General features: G+C 41.6%; 1 protein-coding gene across 1 annotated transcript in view; it reads left to right on the top strand.

Moving 5' to 3' along the window:
- Positions 1-15,873, top strand: part of hcn4 (hyperpolarization activated cyclic nucleotide-gated potassium channel 4) — a 91,269-nt gene that overhangs the window by 59,916 nt on the left and 15,480 nt on the right. Inside the window, exons 5-6 of the mRNA XM_077519756.1 lie at positions 2,362-2,508; positions 2,765-3,005. Coding sequence (XP_077375882.1) covers positions 2,362-2,508; positions 2,765-3,005 — 388 coding nt within the window. The remainder of the gene's footprint in view (positions 1-2,361; positions 2,509-2,764; positions 3,006-15,873) is intronic.

Here is a 15,873-nt window from a genome sequence, read left to right as displayed (position 1 = left end):
TTGTACATTTATTTATCCGAGAGTTGCGTCGTGCTTGTGATTTCATATGCATTGAGTGTCTGATGTTGCCACAACACAACCTTGATACCGTTCCAATGAAGCTGGAACATTGTGTAAAGTGTAAATAAAAACAGGCTGTGATGATAAGTTGTGAATCATTTTCAATAAACTTTTTTTTGTTTGTTTTTTTAACAAATATTCACTCATTTTAAATTTGATACCTGCAAGATGTTCCAAAAAAAAAAAAACATTGTAGGTGAAATTATTTCCCATTCTTGCCCGATGTACAACATCAGTTGCCATTTGGAGTCTACAGTCTCCATTGTCTTGTCATATTTTACTCCTCATAATGTCCCACACATTTTCAATGTGTTACAGGTCTGGACTGCTGGCAGGCCAGTCTAGTACTTGTACTCATGCAGAATGTGACTTCACATTGTCTTACTGACACGACTTGGACCCTGTTTTTTTTTTTCCCCTCCCTCCTTCCTCATGTTCGTTTTTGTTTATTTAAGAAACTCGGGGCGCTAATTAGCGAACCTTCAGGCTTCCCATTCTGTCAAACTTTGTTCGTCGTTATTTTTTGTGTGTCTCGGACTTGTGACTGTGAAGAGAAAAGGAGGGAAGGCCAGAAATGAGGGCGACCTTGGAAAAAACATTCTTCCCTATTAAGGGTCGCCAGACCAAAAAGGTTTGACAACCCTTGCCTTAAATGCTCACCTTTCTAGATCTTTCGTGACCGATATAATGTCGCGTGTCTGGAGAAGGTCTACCTGAGGTCATCTGAGCAGTTCACTGGGGAGTTTGTCAGTGATCAAAGCGTACCTCTAGCATCAGTTTATGCATGCTAAATTTCTTGTTCTTTTTTTTGCTATTTTTCTTTGGCTGAGGGTCAAGGATGCTACCTGTTATTATTCCCCGAGGGGCTCTGCGGCGCACTTTGATGTGCATCTCGACTTCTCCCGTACACACCGTCATGCTTTTGTTCTGAACAAACAGCGTAAAGACTAACAGCACCTTTGACAGACTGTGATATGTCTTTTGGTGTGTGCGCTGTTTGAACAGCTATGTTTCTTTGATGTCAGCCACAAGAGCTCGATTAAAAATAGTTGTGTATCATTTCAATGCTTTATTGGGTTATTGTTTGGGCTTATTTTGTCCAAATAAAACCAAATTTTAAAAGTTGAATTTTCTACTAATTACCACATTCATCCAATACACTTTGACTCCTTATTGCTGCTCAAGACGAAAAAAAATGTAGGTTACATCTCTCAAGGTTTTTCATGAAAAATTTTGTGAGGTTAAACTTGTAAATGATTGAATTCCCTTACCGTACATACCTGTTCGGTAAAGATTGACCTAGTAGTTCCTGGGATATAAGAGTGCAAAGGAAGCCGGAAACATTTTTGCCGAAATTGTGAAAGTCGGTGGGCCGTAGCACCCAAACCCGTGCACCAATTTACCTAAAATTTCAGATTTAGTGCAGTGCCATTACTATCAACAAATATACCAACTTTCATTAAAATCAAATTTTACTTGGATGGTTTGCATGGAACGACGTCTATCAATTATATTGAGCCCTTTGAAATGTTGCAACTCCTCCTCAAAAAATACATTAACCACCAATACATACTGTATTAATTGGTTGGCAACCAGTCCAGGGTGTCCCCCGCCTACTGCCCAGAGCCAGCTGAGATAGGCGCCAGCAGCCCCCGCGACCCTTGTGAGGAATAAGCGGTCAAGAAAATGGATGGATGGATGGACATACTGTATTAGACCCCCGCACACTATATTAATATTACATTCAAGATCCAAGACATCCACTGTATTATCAACTGCTACGTATGAAACCCGACCAACTACTGTATATTAATTACTACAACATATATTGCCACTGTATAACAAATTAAACATTAAAATAAATTAAAATGTAATCATTTTTTCATTTAAATCATATTGAATCAAATTGAATCGTTCCACTTTGAAATATATCAATATAACGGTTTTGAATCATCTTTTATTGGTACGATATATCTTAGAAGGAAATGTCACATTTGCACTACTGACAAATTCATTCAAATGTTTGTAAAATGACAACAAACATTGAATTGCATCATACCGTCTCAAACTGAGCCGTACCATATCAAATTGAACCCTAATACCACTAAGTCGAACCAAATCAAACCGTTCTTGAATTGTTTCACATCCCACGCATCAAAAACAGTATCAAATCCCTTAATAACAACCAATACAACATATTGAACTGCACCACTATAACAACTAATACATTCTATTGAACCCCACCCACTATTTGGTGTCCTTTCATTGGCCTGATTTTTGTCTCTCTGGGTGTCCCCACAGTACAAGCAAGTGGAGCAGTACATGTCCTTCCACAAGCTGCCGGCAGACATGAGGCAGAGGATCCACGACTACTACGAGCACCGCTACCAGGGCAAGATGTTCGACGAGGAGAGCATCCTGGGGGAGCTGAACGAGCCGCTTCGAGAAGTAAGGGGACCGTCGTTTTCCGGGTGCGTGGATAATGCCGCGCACCCGGCATACGGAAAACAAGGCCGCTCGCTGCCTGGCATTCCCCGCGGTTCACTACACATTTGCTGACATTTTACCTTTACAATGGCAGTGATGGAGGATCTCAGGAAAGGAGAAACAAATGTCATTGTTTTCTGTAATATCCTTTCCTACGTGGGTGTTGTGTCAGGTCATTGCGTTTTGTCAACATTGTGTTGTTTTCTCCGTCTCGCAGGAAATCATCAACTTTAACTGTCGGAAACTGGTGGCCTCCATGCCGCTGTTCGCAAATGCCGACCCCAACTTTGTCACCTCCATGCTCACCAAGCTCAAATTCGAAGTGTTTCAGCCCGGGGACTACATCATTCGAGAGGGCACCATCGGCAAAAAGATGTATTTCATCCAGCACGGCGTGGTCAGCGTGCTAACCAAAGGCAGCAAGGAGACCAAGCTGTCGGACGGCTCCTACTTTGGTGGTAAGCAGGCTGCTTTTTGAATAAAGGCCATTATTTCGGCGATATTAACTCCCTTTGAGCTTCCGGTGGTGCGTTTTGTGCGGGCGTCCGTCACCTCCCTTAAAAATCCTCCCTCATGATTTATGCAAGACTTTTTCCCGTTTAATTCACATCACAAGCTGCCTCTTCATTGTAGGACAAACCCTGATGAATAGAACGCATCATGCCGCCGTTCAAATGGAGGAGTACACATTTGAAGGTCTGCTAGGTCACCAAGATATGAGCAGTAATGATGGTGCTTTGGCTGGCCATAAATTGTATGATTTTAAAGTTTTTAATTTCTGACGCACACTAGCCTAATTTGATTACTGAAGTCCTGTAACAATTATGACAATTCAAAGTGTTGGAAAAGCAAATCAAGAAGACTGATGTGGATACCACACTTTGAGGGTTTTAATTTTCTACCCAACCATGTAGATAAAAATGTTACTTTTTGAGAAAAATCAATCTTTGTATCAATGGGCTCTTTGCACAAATCCATTACTTCCTGAACTCAACACCCATCCTTCATTTCCTGTCTTTCATAAGTGGACAAGCTGATTAATCCAGGTGTGCCTGATCTCAGTAACTACAACGACATTGGCCAGACACACCTGGATTAATCAGTTTGTCCACTCATGAAAGACAGGAAACAAAAACGTGGTATTCAGTTCAGGAAGTAGCCGAGCTGTGCAAAGAGCCCATTATAAAATACGCAGCAGAAAAATCAGAAAAGATACAGTATCATCTACTATATCTACCTAATGTACCGCATGTGAGTATTCACACTGGAAGGTCGTTTTACACTTAAGTCAAGTGGACTTCTTCATCGGGGTCACATTATGTGTGGCGCATAACGCATGCGGGGCGACACGGCCGCCATCTTGGCCTCACCAAATACCGATTCATTTGCCCGGCGACGGCATATCATTTAGACGGCGCTGTTAAGTAATGAGAAATGGCGGCGAGGCGTTTTTAACGGCGCGCGCGACCCGACTTGCGGAAGTTTAATTACGCCTTGGCTGCTCAAGTTCGTCTGCGTGCCCTCTCGCTGGGGGGTTCCAGAGAAATAATGAAAAGATGGCAAGCAATCTCTCGCTCCTACTTTCTTTCACCACACATGCAGGAAAAAAAAAAAAAAACTAATCAACATTCTCAGTAAACATGGCCAAGCCGCTTTGTGAGGCCAAAAGATGTTCTCTCCCTTCGCTTCGTCCTCGTGGAAGCTATAGTTCAAAGTCAAAGCAAAGTTGCGCCTTCATAGTTTCGGCAAACATTAATCTCGGTAATGCATCCGTCTGTGTTACACCATGAGCACTGACACGAAGATGAATGCCTAAAGCGGGGTACGCACGTAACGATTTTCAACATCTAAATCAAATTTTAAAAATGTGAGACCCCGCACGTGACAAAAAAAAATAAAAAATAAAAAAAATAAATTAGTGTGTACAATCGCAAGTCTCTACCACAAACCGGAAAATTGTCGTTCTGTATTCTGTATGCGCTACGTGTCTCAAACAGTGATTAGTTTTACTTTAATGTAGTTTGTTTTCGTCTTATACTGTGTATACTAAACTAAAATAATACACGACATTCTACAAAGGTACAAATGCACTGAAAGACAAACTCACTTGCATTGCTTTAATTTGAAGTCTTGGATCCGCAATTATTCCTCCCCCCAACACTTTTATGCGTTTGACTCCCACATTGTGTGTCTATTTCTGGCAGTGCCACTCCTGTGTGGGTGTTAGGAGGGGCGGGGAGGCTACTGAGGTAAGCCCTAAGCCACAGGGAGTTTGTTACCAAACACGGGTTAGTCATTCATGAAATTAATTGGCGGGATCAGCACAGGGAATATGTGCACACGCAGATTTCGCTCTGACTGTCACTATCCGAACGTGTGGGAATTGAACGGTGACTAAAGTGGCATTCAGGAGAGAGCAGACCTCCATCAAGACTGAGTAATTCAAATGTGGGTCCTTACCAAACTGTATGCTGTCTTATCGTCATTTTCCTAAATATTACAATGCAATGTTTTGTTTTGTTTGTTTGTTTGTTTTTTCTACATTTTTTGTGTTGTTTGTTTGTGTTGTTCTTTTATGATGCTTGCCACCTCTGCTAAATCATCTACATATTTTCTTTTACCTGCCTTTATCTAGAGCAAGCGTGTTCAAACTTTTGACAGGAAAAGATAGATTTAAGGACCACTATGCATTGTTGGTATAATGTATAATGTCGTTATTTTTGGGATAAACTGGTATGCCACAGCTTTTTGTTGAAGGCGATAAGGCAAATAGTTTCAGATTTTTATTTTTACGGATTATTATTTAGGTTTTGGTGTGGGCCGCGGGCCTTTACCCCACTAGAATAAATCGGCCCCTCCACTGAGCAGCAGCCGTATCCCATCTCCACATTCAGTACCAAACAAGAGCAAACTGCACTTAGCTGAAAATACTGGAGGAGCATTAATGTGATATATTTACGAATCTGACCTTGACACTAAGCGGAAAGTGGAGGAAACTGAATTATCTTTATTTTCAGGTGTAATGAAGAAACATGTGTTACTATTTTAGCTGTATATTTGTTTGTGTATTTGCATATCTCAATAACTTTATTAGTATTTGCCTAGCAGTGGAGTCCCCATTACTTACATCATCCCAAATTTTTTGACAGATGGCAAATCCAAGTCTAGAAAGTAAAAACCCTGCCAGAGTTTGGCTTTAGCCCCTCGTGCTAGCTAACTAGCTAGCTAGCTCCCGAGAAGGTAAACAAGCATCCGGGGAGCTAGCTAGCAAGCACCTGGGGCTAAAGCCAAACTGTGGCAGAATTTTTACTTTCTGGGTCTGGATTTAGCACATCTGCATATAATGCTGCCCTCCCAAATAGTTTTTCTTTTTTTTAAATAACATTTCAGTCCATATCAAAAGTTCTTTCAAGGATATGCTGTGGGCCGCTAAAAAAAAAAAAAGAATGACAGGCCACAAACGGCTACCATGTTGTAGTTTGGTCACCACTGATAAATCAATTTTTTTAGGATTACAGTGGTCCCTTGCTACTTCGCAGTTCACTTATCGCGGATTTGTATTTGGTTCCAAAATTCATTTATTATGTGGTTTATCTTGTGTTGTACCTCGCCATATCGCAGACTTTTCAGCGATTATTACCCCCACGTCATCAGCATGCGCGGTGAAGCCATGTTAAACGTAACTCGTTCATTCATCGAGGCCCTGAAATATTCACGCAATTATGTACTCAGCAGTCTGCTCTACTTTGTTGGCTGCTGGATAAGCTTGAGCTGGAGAGCCCTAATGTCGAAAGTGGACACGACATGTCCTGGACGGGAGCGTCGGCTTGGGCACCCAGCGATCCCGCCGAGAGGGGGAAATGTAATGTGACTGCAGCGCTAATGCCGAGGGACACATGAAAGGCTGCCAAGCCTGCTCTCTGGATGCTGCTGTGGGCTCAGGAAGACAACATGCACACACACCCACCTCCCCCACGCACCCTCTACCATCATCCTCTCCTCTGCACTCAGTATTGGAACACTTATCTGAACAGCATCGCCACTGCAGCCCGTCTCGGCGGCCAGCCCAAGAACCTTATTGTGTGACGTTATACTTCATCTTTTGTTGGCTGCGGTAATTGTGGAGCGGGGGGCTCAGTGACCTTGTGTTATGCCAGGCGGAAGTGCTTCTCAAATAGCTGCCTTTGATTGGATCTCAAAGATGCCTCCTTTTTTTTTCTCTGGGAGTAAGACGTGACATGTCGCCACGCTCCGCATGGCGAAGGCGGAGGAATCGGAGCTGCGGGGGTTTCATGTTGGCAGAGGCACTTACAGTGAAGACACCAAATGTGCTCGGGCGTGGAGTTGGGTGCATCAGTGTTATTTTTGTTTTATTATAACAGTGGAATCTCTGGTTCCGTAAGTCCGTTTGTAGCCTCATAAATCGAGGTCATGTTTCACATTGAAATGAATGGAAATGAATCCGTTCCGAGGACCACTGGAAAAGGACAAAATGACCTAAAGTGGTGGCTTAAAAAAAAAAAAAAAATAGCAGGCTTCCTGCAACTTTTTTTGTGTGCGTCTATTAAAACTAGTGTTGTTCCGATACCGATACTGGTATCGGCAGAGGTGCCGATACTGCATTAAAACAGTGGTATCGGTATCGGTGACTACTCACAAGTAACATGCCGATACCATTCATTCCAATGCTAACATAGGATTTTGGATGCAGCATCTTGTGTCTTGCTGGTGCACGACATTCACTGATGGGTGACATGTTCACTGCATGCCGATCTAAGATATCCTATTGGCCCTTGAATGCTCTGAACCAATAGCAGGACAGCTTTTTCATGTTGAGGAAAAAAACCTTAAGTATCGGTATGGTATCGGTATCGGCCGATACTGCAAAGGTGGGTATCGGTATCGGTATCGGGGTCCAAAAAACGGTATCGGAACAACACTAATTAAAACCCAAGTATTAGGTTGCTAATTACCACTGGCATATCAGGGGCTTGATTTAAAAGAGAGAGAGAGAGAGAGAGAGAGAGAGAGAGAGAGAGAGAGAGAGAGAGAGAGAGAGAGAGAGAGAGAGAGAGAGAGAGAGCATCCAGGGGTGCTACAGTGTTGAAAGACCAATAAAAAGCTTTCCCCTACAGATAATGTAAACATCCAATGGAAACTGTTAAAATTTAATTAGCTTCAGTGGGAGATCACGGAAAATGGAGTCATAACATATATAACGTTGATGAAGAGTAGGCTGACTGCACAACTGTGTCATCTTTTTCGATTTTACTCACAGTGATGAGTTCTCTGCCACGTAATCACTCCTGAAGTGCGGAGGTAGGAAACTAATAGGCCTTCAATCCCAGAGTGCAGAGTCGAGTTGTAGAGCTGACAAATGGCCACCCCTCTCCCAGTGAGTCAGTGAGGCCAGGTGTAATCTTCCACCAGCTAAGATCTTTGCGTGATTTATTCTGCAGCAACGTCGCCTTAACATGTGGTACGCCTGCACAGTCTAATAGAATCCAATAAAAAGAGTTGTCAAATATTTGACTACCTTCACCCTCTCATATTGCAGGCTCTCACTTGAGCTCAGAGTTGTAGTGCATACATCAGTCTGACTTCCATTATTTAAAAAAAAAAAAATGGGGGTAACTCATCAATCATGTCCATAATCGACTTATAAAAATAAACTGTAATAACTTCAGTTCAAAGATGCTATCATTAATATTGAATTGCTTTCCAGTAGCAACAATAATAAAACTCCTAAGTTTTCATTTTTCATTGGGATCTATGGACAGGTTAACATCCACTTACATATTTGAAACATGCAACATACAGTCAGTGGTGACTGCAAAATGATGCTTTTTCATGACTGATCTAGCCCCTGCTCTTACCATGTGATCCAAGAATGACTCGATAAAGTTGGGGTCAGTTGCCATCAGGGGCCAAACCATCTGCTACTGGCCTCCTTGTCTTCATGCTCCCCTTGCAGCTAGTTCTGTCTGACTCCATCTTGATGCTTGGCCTCCAAACTGAATCGATCAAACACTACCCTGCTGCTATTGTTTGATGTGTCTGCACTGCCCGAGCTCTTTTTTTTTTTTTTTTTTTTTTTTTTTGTAGCAAAGCAGCCTGAGACCTGCCAAGATTGTCCACCAGGCTCGGCCGTGGCCTCTTATTTGTAGGACTCCAGCCCTCCGGCGAGCAAAGTGCCTTCTGCTGGAGCCAGATATTTCAAATTTTGACTCATCGGGTTCAGAGTGCCTGCTGTTATTCCTTGGTGCCCCGGGTCTTATGTTTTCTTGCATGGTGGCTTTGCTTTATTTCCACGACAGAGAGCTGACCATGTACTGCATTACAATTTATATAGATTTTCAAGGTCACAGATACGTTTTTGTCTTTAAATCGGATATTTTCTGTACCCTTTGTTAGTAAATTAAGCCAATGTGATAGTTAAACAAATTTGCATAAACCACTAGGGCTGTTCGATTATGAAGAAAATATTAATCACGATTTATTTGGTAATAATTAACATCACGATTAGGATAATCATTTGGTTTTTAAGAAAATGTTTAAATGTAAACAATATGAAGACAAATATATATTTTTGAAACACTATAATTATGCAGGTTCCTTTTGGACCAAAAAAGATTTATTAAATTAGTTCTTTTTAAAAAAAAAAAAAAAAAGGTGCAAATATATAAATTTAATCAACTCAAAATTAGTTTTAATAATCTTGTTTTTGTTTACGATTATGCCGATCTTGTTATTGTGGAGTGTAATAATTGAAATTTTAATTGAATTTCGATTAATTGCACATGCCTATATCTCACCCTACTACAATGCGAAACCAGTGGTAAATTGTATTTAAACAAAAAACCAAAAATATATGAAAATGCATGTACGTGAGAGAAATTTTTGAATGAACAAAATTATTTGAAAGTGTAGTTAGTAATGTGGTAAAATTAAAAGCATGTATCTCCCAAAATAAATGAAGGAAATTCCTTTAAAAATAATAATAATAATAATAATAATAATAATAATAATAATAATAATAATAATGATGATGATAATAATAAAATAATAATAATAATAATAATAATAATAATAATAATAATAATAATAATAATAATAATAATTATTATTATTATTATTATTATTATTATTATAAGTTAAACCGTTCGGATGCACAAAATTACTTACTTAGTTAATTTAAAAGCATGTTTAACAACTAAAATAATAAACGTAAAGAAAATTCCATCTCCGCCTTCACCAAAGAAACGACAAGGCATTGTACGTTTAAGTAGTAGTGTCTTCATTTTTAATGCACAATATGGCTTAAAATATGTTGAATATTAAAATTTGCTCAATTAAATTAAAATTTATCATAAATGCACTTGTTACTTGCTAGCCTTATAACAGCATAGAAATATTACAATGTGTCCAGTTTACTGCATTTAAAAGCAGAAACCACAGTGCAAAGAAAGTATAATATCCACTTAGATGCTTTTTGCAGGTTCCAATAAAGTAAACACATCTGGTCACCTTTTGTAATGAGTGGGAACCAGGAAGACCGCCATGCTTGTTTTTTTTTCAAGGTGGTAGAGAATGTGTCCAGTGGCCTGGCCGGGGAGGTCGAGGGGGGGGTTTGGGGCTGTTACAGTGTGTAGGAGGCAGATGCAAACTGACAAGCGGGAGCTGGAGCCCAGGTGAGCGTTGCCAGGTCAGAGCAGAGCTGCTGGAGACGGCCACATTATCACAGTCCAAGCAGACCCGCGCGCATGCACTCGCTCATTAATTCACATCCATGCACGCCGGTGAGCACAGAAGACGGCCGCGGTGTGCACCACAATCGAATGCACGGCCATGTGCACGGCAAAAAAAAAAAAAAGCACATTCAAAGGGCCAGTGTTTGCTTTTCTCCCCAAATGGTGCAGACTTTTACGAGCTGGATCAAAAATATGGAAATAATTTTTTTTAAACCCTTTTTTTTTTATTTTTTTTTTATAAAGCACGCTTAAAGCAGTTAGGTTATTTATTTATTTTATTTTTTTTTCTTTCTTTGCATAATACCCCTCCCCAAAAATGTTATTCACAAGATTTTATGGGATGTTTTTTGTTGAACAGAAGGGTATATGATTTTGCATCATGGCCACTTTTCTTGTCTTTGAATATCTGAAAAAGGCAAAAACAGCAATATATGTTGTATGTCCTGAATCTCTTCCGCCTGTGTGGCGAGTGCATTACCTCATGAGGAGACAGCTTTATTGACCGACTTTTGTGCTGCGCCCCCCCACGCGTCCTAAGCGGATGCAGTCAAGGGAAAGTCGATAAACAATGACGGAGTGAGCGTTGTTTGTCCATAAGAGCATGTAGCCCTGTCATGAATGACACAGTGAGCGTCGAGTACGTTGTAAGTTGACTGGATCTCAGACGAGGCGGAAAATGACGATCCTGTGTATTCACAGAAACATGCAAACCGGAGGGGGAAAAATCGGATTGGGACGGAGTGTTCCAGACTTTTCGTTAAAACAGATGGTGCGATGTTCTCATGTTTTTTTTTTTGTTTTTTTTTTGCAACTGCCATGTGGTCATCTTGGCCATTTGAACTTTGTCGCTTGGAGAGTTACATGGTGCATTTTAATTGGAGGCCAAGATTGTTGACCTGATTTAAATGCAGTATTTCAGGATGCACTGTACTTAGTCGGAAATTTGGGTTCGGCGTAATAATGCATCAGATTTATATGGCAGATTTCAGGACTCTCAAACTTCCAACTGGTTAAGAACCACCGATTTCGAGCTACCTACCATACACGTTTTTGGAATGCGGGATGAAAACGGAGTACCCCAAGAAAACCCACCCAGATGCAGGGAGAACATGCAAACTCCACACAGCAAGGCGGATTTGAACCCTTGACCTCTGAACTGTGAGGCTTTTATGCTAACCATGTGGTGCCATGCAACTTAATAAAACTTTCAAAGTCTAACATTTATGACTCAGCCCTCGGTTGTGGAGTGCTTATCTTTATGATTAATGTTCCGGAACAGACACCGTGCCCCATTTAGTCACCAGGTGTGTCATTTGTTGAAGACAAATACAGTAAATGCCTCCTTCAAATAGATAACTCCTTTTTCCCATCAGGAAAAAATGGCTAATAAACATATTTTTCTCAGTCTTTAAGTTTGTTCTGAACTCCAATTTCAGTTGAATCGTGATACATTTAGAATTTTAACATACCTGAAATAATAGCTTTCCCACAAAGAGTTGAGTAAATCAAAGCCGCGTCCACTATTTGCCTAACTCTATATCGCCCCCGCCTGTCACCCCGATGTAAGTGCTACAGTAGGCACTAATGGGTATCTTTGACCTTGGTGTGCTCTCACCAAGGTCAGAGAACATTCCGTCCCAGCTGCTCTTTTCTTTTTCTCTCATCGAGCAAGATCCAATTTTCCTCGGTGTCATTCAATTTTGATGAATGCTTTGTCTCGCAAGTGTGGAAGAAAAAGATTGGCCTCTCGCCAAACACGTTGGCGGGCGAATATCACCAGCAGACACGATGGGAAAATTCATTGCGTCGCCGCATTCATTTTCCCTCTCATCTGAGGAGAATTTCTCCCTTTTCTTCCCACTCCCTAAACGCTGCTTCACATTGGACGATATCACGTGTAATGAGATGTTTAATCTGCAGCCGGTTATCTTGTATTGCGACTGGTGTGGTGTTCATTGGAGCTGTCGCAGCCCCAAATGACGGTCGGCGGCTGATTACGAATCGTCTCATTGTTGCTCCACCGCTCAGAAATGTACGGTTGCAGATTAGGATGGAAGAATAAGACGACGACTTGGGTTTGATAAGACTACAGGCAAAACGCAAGCAAGCGACATTGAACCGGGACTTGTCTCTATTTCGGGAACGTTACGATGAGTCACAAGTACGCATGTGAGTAAGCAGTAGGAGCAGCTTCATTCATAAATTGGATGATTGCAATTCATGAAAAATACACAGAAGCCACTGAGAAGTCAGCAATGCAGTAATATTTTGTTCTTTTATGTATTTTTTGTCCTTTTGTTCTATCTTCTAACTGATCAAAAATATTTGACGGATGGAATCAGACGATATATACCCCGGGAGGCATGAATTTTTTAAAGTAGTTGAAATTTGAACAATGTAAATTGGAAGTATTATGTGGGAGTTGTGGGCGGAACGGTGGATGACAGCACGTCCGCCTCCCAGTACTGAGGACTCGGGTTCGAGTCCAGGCTCCGGCCTGGGTGGAGTTTAGATGTTCTCCCCGTGCCTGCGTGTCTCCTCCCACATTCCAAAGACATGCATGGCAGGTTAATTGGGCGCTCCAAATTGTCCCTAGGTGTGCTTGTGTGAGTGTGGATGGTTGTTCGTTTCTGTGTGCCCTGCGGTTGGCTGGCAACCAGTCCAGGTGGTACCCCGCCTACTGCCCATTGCCAGCTGAGATAGGCTCCAGCACCCCCTGTGACCCTTGTGAGGTGCAAGCGGTTCAGAAAATGGATGGATGCATGTGGGAGTTGTTTCGTGGCAAAAAAGTGTGGAGAATAAAAATCACAATAACATACGTAGGAATGCTTCAGCATTCCCACAATTAGCTGAAGCACAACCACCACTCACCACAATGACTAGTGATTGAAATTGTTATAGTTCCTGGTGAGAATTTATTGTATCAGCGAATAACCGAAATATTAATATTCAGGTTTTGAAAGGCCATGTAAACACGCACAAAATTCACAATATTCTCTCTTTATTTATGACATTTCAAGTTTCTACTGTAGACCTTTTGTATTTATTGCATGTTAAGATTCATCCTATTTTGCAGTCTGTGTTACTTAAGGACATTCGCCCTGCTCGGAGGTATCTTGTTTTTTTTTTGTCTTGAGCATGTTTGCTGTGGCTCCAACCGCAGTTCACTCTTATCCTCTCGCTGCTCTGGTACGGCCCCGCTAAGTGTGTGAGCTTGACTTGTGTGCAAAGACACGTCGGCGAGGCCAGAGGGCTGACTGCCTGCAGCCCTAGCAGCTCATCTTGGCCCCGCCGGCTTCATCCAGAAAGCCACAGGACAAGAGGATTTAATACAGCGCTGCGGTGCTCCTCTCCAGAGGGGATTACCGGAGCGCTGCCGCTGCCGGTGCATCTCCAGCCAGGGCTGCCCCCGCTAGCAAGCACTTACAGTGCACGCAACGTACAAACACACTCACACACAGAAGGGTATTTTTATACTGGCCTATTCGCTGCTGTCTTCTCCGCTTGGCCTTGCTCTGCTCAGCCATCTCCTCTTTTCATATGCACTTCATGTTCCTCACTCATATTCTGCCTTCCACTGGCGATCACATATTCTCAGAACTACTTTGCACTTCATTAGAATTTAGGATTCTGTACATTATGATCAAGATGCACCAGCGACCATTCATTTTAGTGGTTTTCACAGTTTTGTGTCTGACTTTTGTCCTCATGAGGCTTGCAAGTGCGCTGAAGCCTTTCCCAGCTGATTTGGGGCAATAAGATGGTTCCACCCTGGATTGGGTGACAGCCAGTGTCAGAAACCTTTCAAAATATTATTTTTTTTCTTAGCTTAGTGACAAGGGCAATTCCTCTTGTACTAAATGATCACGATATGGTTATTTCCAAATATGGTTCCTTTCCCAATGGAAACCTAATTTTGGCTCTGAACTTAATACACATTTACCCACTCAGTTACTGTACAGTTTATGGCACAGAACCTCCCAGCCTTCTATATTCTATAGTGTTTGACCTTGTCCGGGTTGATAGTGAACTGGACTTCTATTGCTGACGAAGGGAACACCAGGACTGATCTCCCAGTCTATGAAAGTCAGCACAAATCTGAAAAAAAATAATTAAATAAAATTGAAATTAAATAAACAATCAATGAATCAAGGAATCTCTATGAACGAACAAACTCTGATTTTGTTGGAATTTCATTTTTTTTTCCCCCATAGAAAAAAAAAATATAGAAAGTCTGTTTCACGATCAACATTGTAAAACCTCAATTGAAAAAGTCATGATTTAGCTATTAGGATTGTAATATGCTGACATATTGCGTGACATATATTTCCTATTCTTCCTTAGCAATGTTAACCCCCGTTTAATACACCTTACCGTCACCTACAGGACTGGAGTGCACAACATTACGTGTTTGACCATCTTCCACACACCACCGACATTCTTCAAGTTCTTCTTCTTCTTCTTCCTCTTCTTCTTCTTCTTCTTCTTCTTCTTCTTCTTCTTTTCAGAAATCAATACTGTTAGTTATTTCCATGTGGGCATGTTATTTTCGCGAATTATTAGATGTGCTTTGCTCTTTTAGACAATTGAATGTTAAAGCTGCTGTAGGCAGAAAATTGAATTTCAAATCGCTACTGCCACCTGTGGCTGAAAAATGAAACTGCACACTCCCTTCCTCGTAGACACAATGTGCACATGATGTCACAGAGGGTGGGGAATTCGAACCCAGAGCCAGTCTGAATACGATTGGCCAGAAGCTTGCAGATGTACACATTGTGAACAGCTAAGGTGTCCATCTATCCATCCATTTTCTTGACCGCTTATTCCTCACAAGGGACGTGGGGGGTGCTGGAGCCTATCTCAGCTGGCTTTGGGCAGTAGGCGGGGTACACCCTGGACTGGTTGCCAGCCAATCGCACAGCTAAGGTGTTAATCTACTAATTAGAAGATGTTTCAGTCATAAATAGTCAAATTAAAAGGCTATTGTAAAGATATTTGGGGGCAAATTGTTACATAAAGTAGCTTTAATTGCTTCCTGAACACTGATTGTTTTGGAGATGGGATGTTTCCTCCATACAACCGTAATGCTGTGCTTGTTTACTCTTCTGTTTCTTGTACAGTTTTGCATTAACAATCAGCAATAGGGAGGAAACTACTACTATCTGGCATAATTCATAAGCCTCTTTGAAGGTCTGTGCTTCAATGCAGGGTCTTAATTTTGGGGGGTTGTTTACACATCATCTCCATCTAATAACAAAACATTTTGTGTAACATCGTTGGCACTAGAAAACCATATATACCTCTTTGTCATTAGAATGTATTTATTCTCCCCAAATCTCAAACCTCCAACACTGTGAGCCAGACTTGCTAACCACTATCTATCAACTTTGTATATGAAGTGATGCAGGTGAGAAAGTTAAAGCAAGAACCCGCCGGCATTTTCCCCAGCAAAGTGGGTCGTGGCGGTGAGGAGCGTTGATGTGATGGGCCGTGATTGTTACCAGCCTTTAACGCAGCCTCGTCATTGTGTTTCACCTCGCGCCCGCGTTCTCACGCGCCGCCGTCATACCCTCGC

This window comes from Festucalex cinctus, chromosome 4 (genome assembly GCF_051991245.1).
Source record: "Festucalex cinctus isolate MCC-2025b chromosome 4, RoL_Fcin_1.0, whole genome shotgun sequence".
Lineage (NCBI taxonomy): Eukaryota > Metazoa > Chordata > Actinopteri > Syngnathiformes > Syngnathidae > Festucalex > Festucalex cinctus.
Note: the sequence above shows the minus strand (reverse complement) of the source record. Positions and strands in the feature narration are given on the sequence as shown.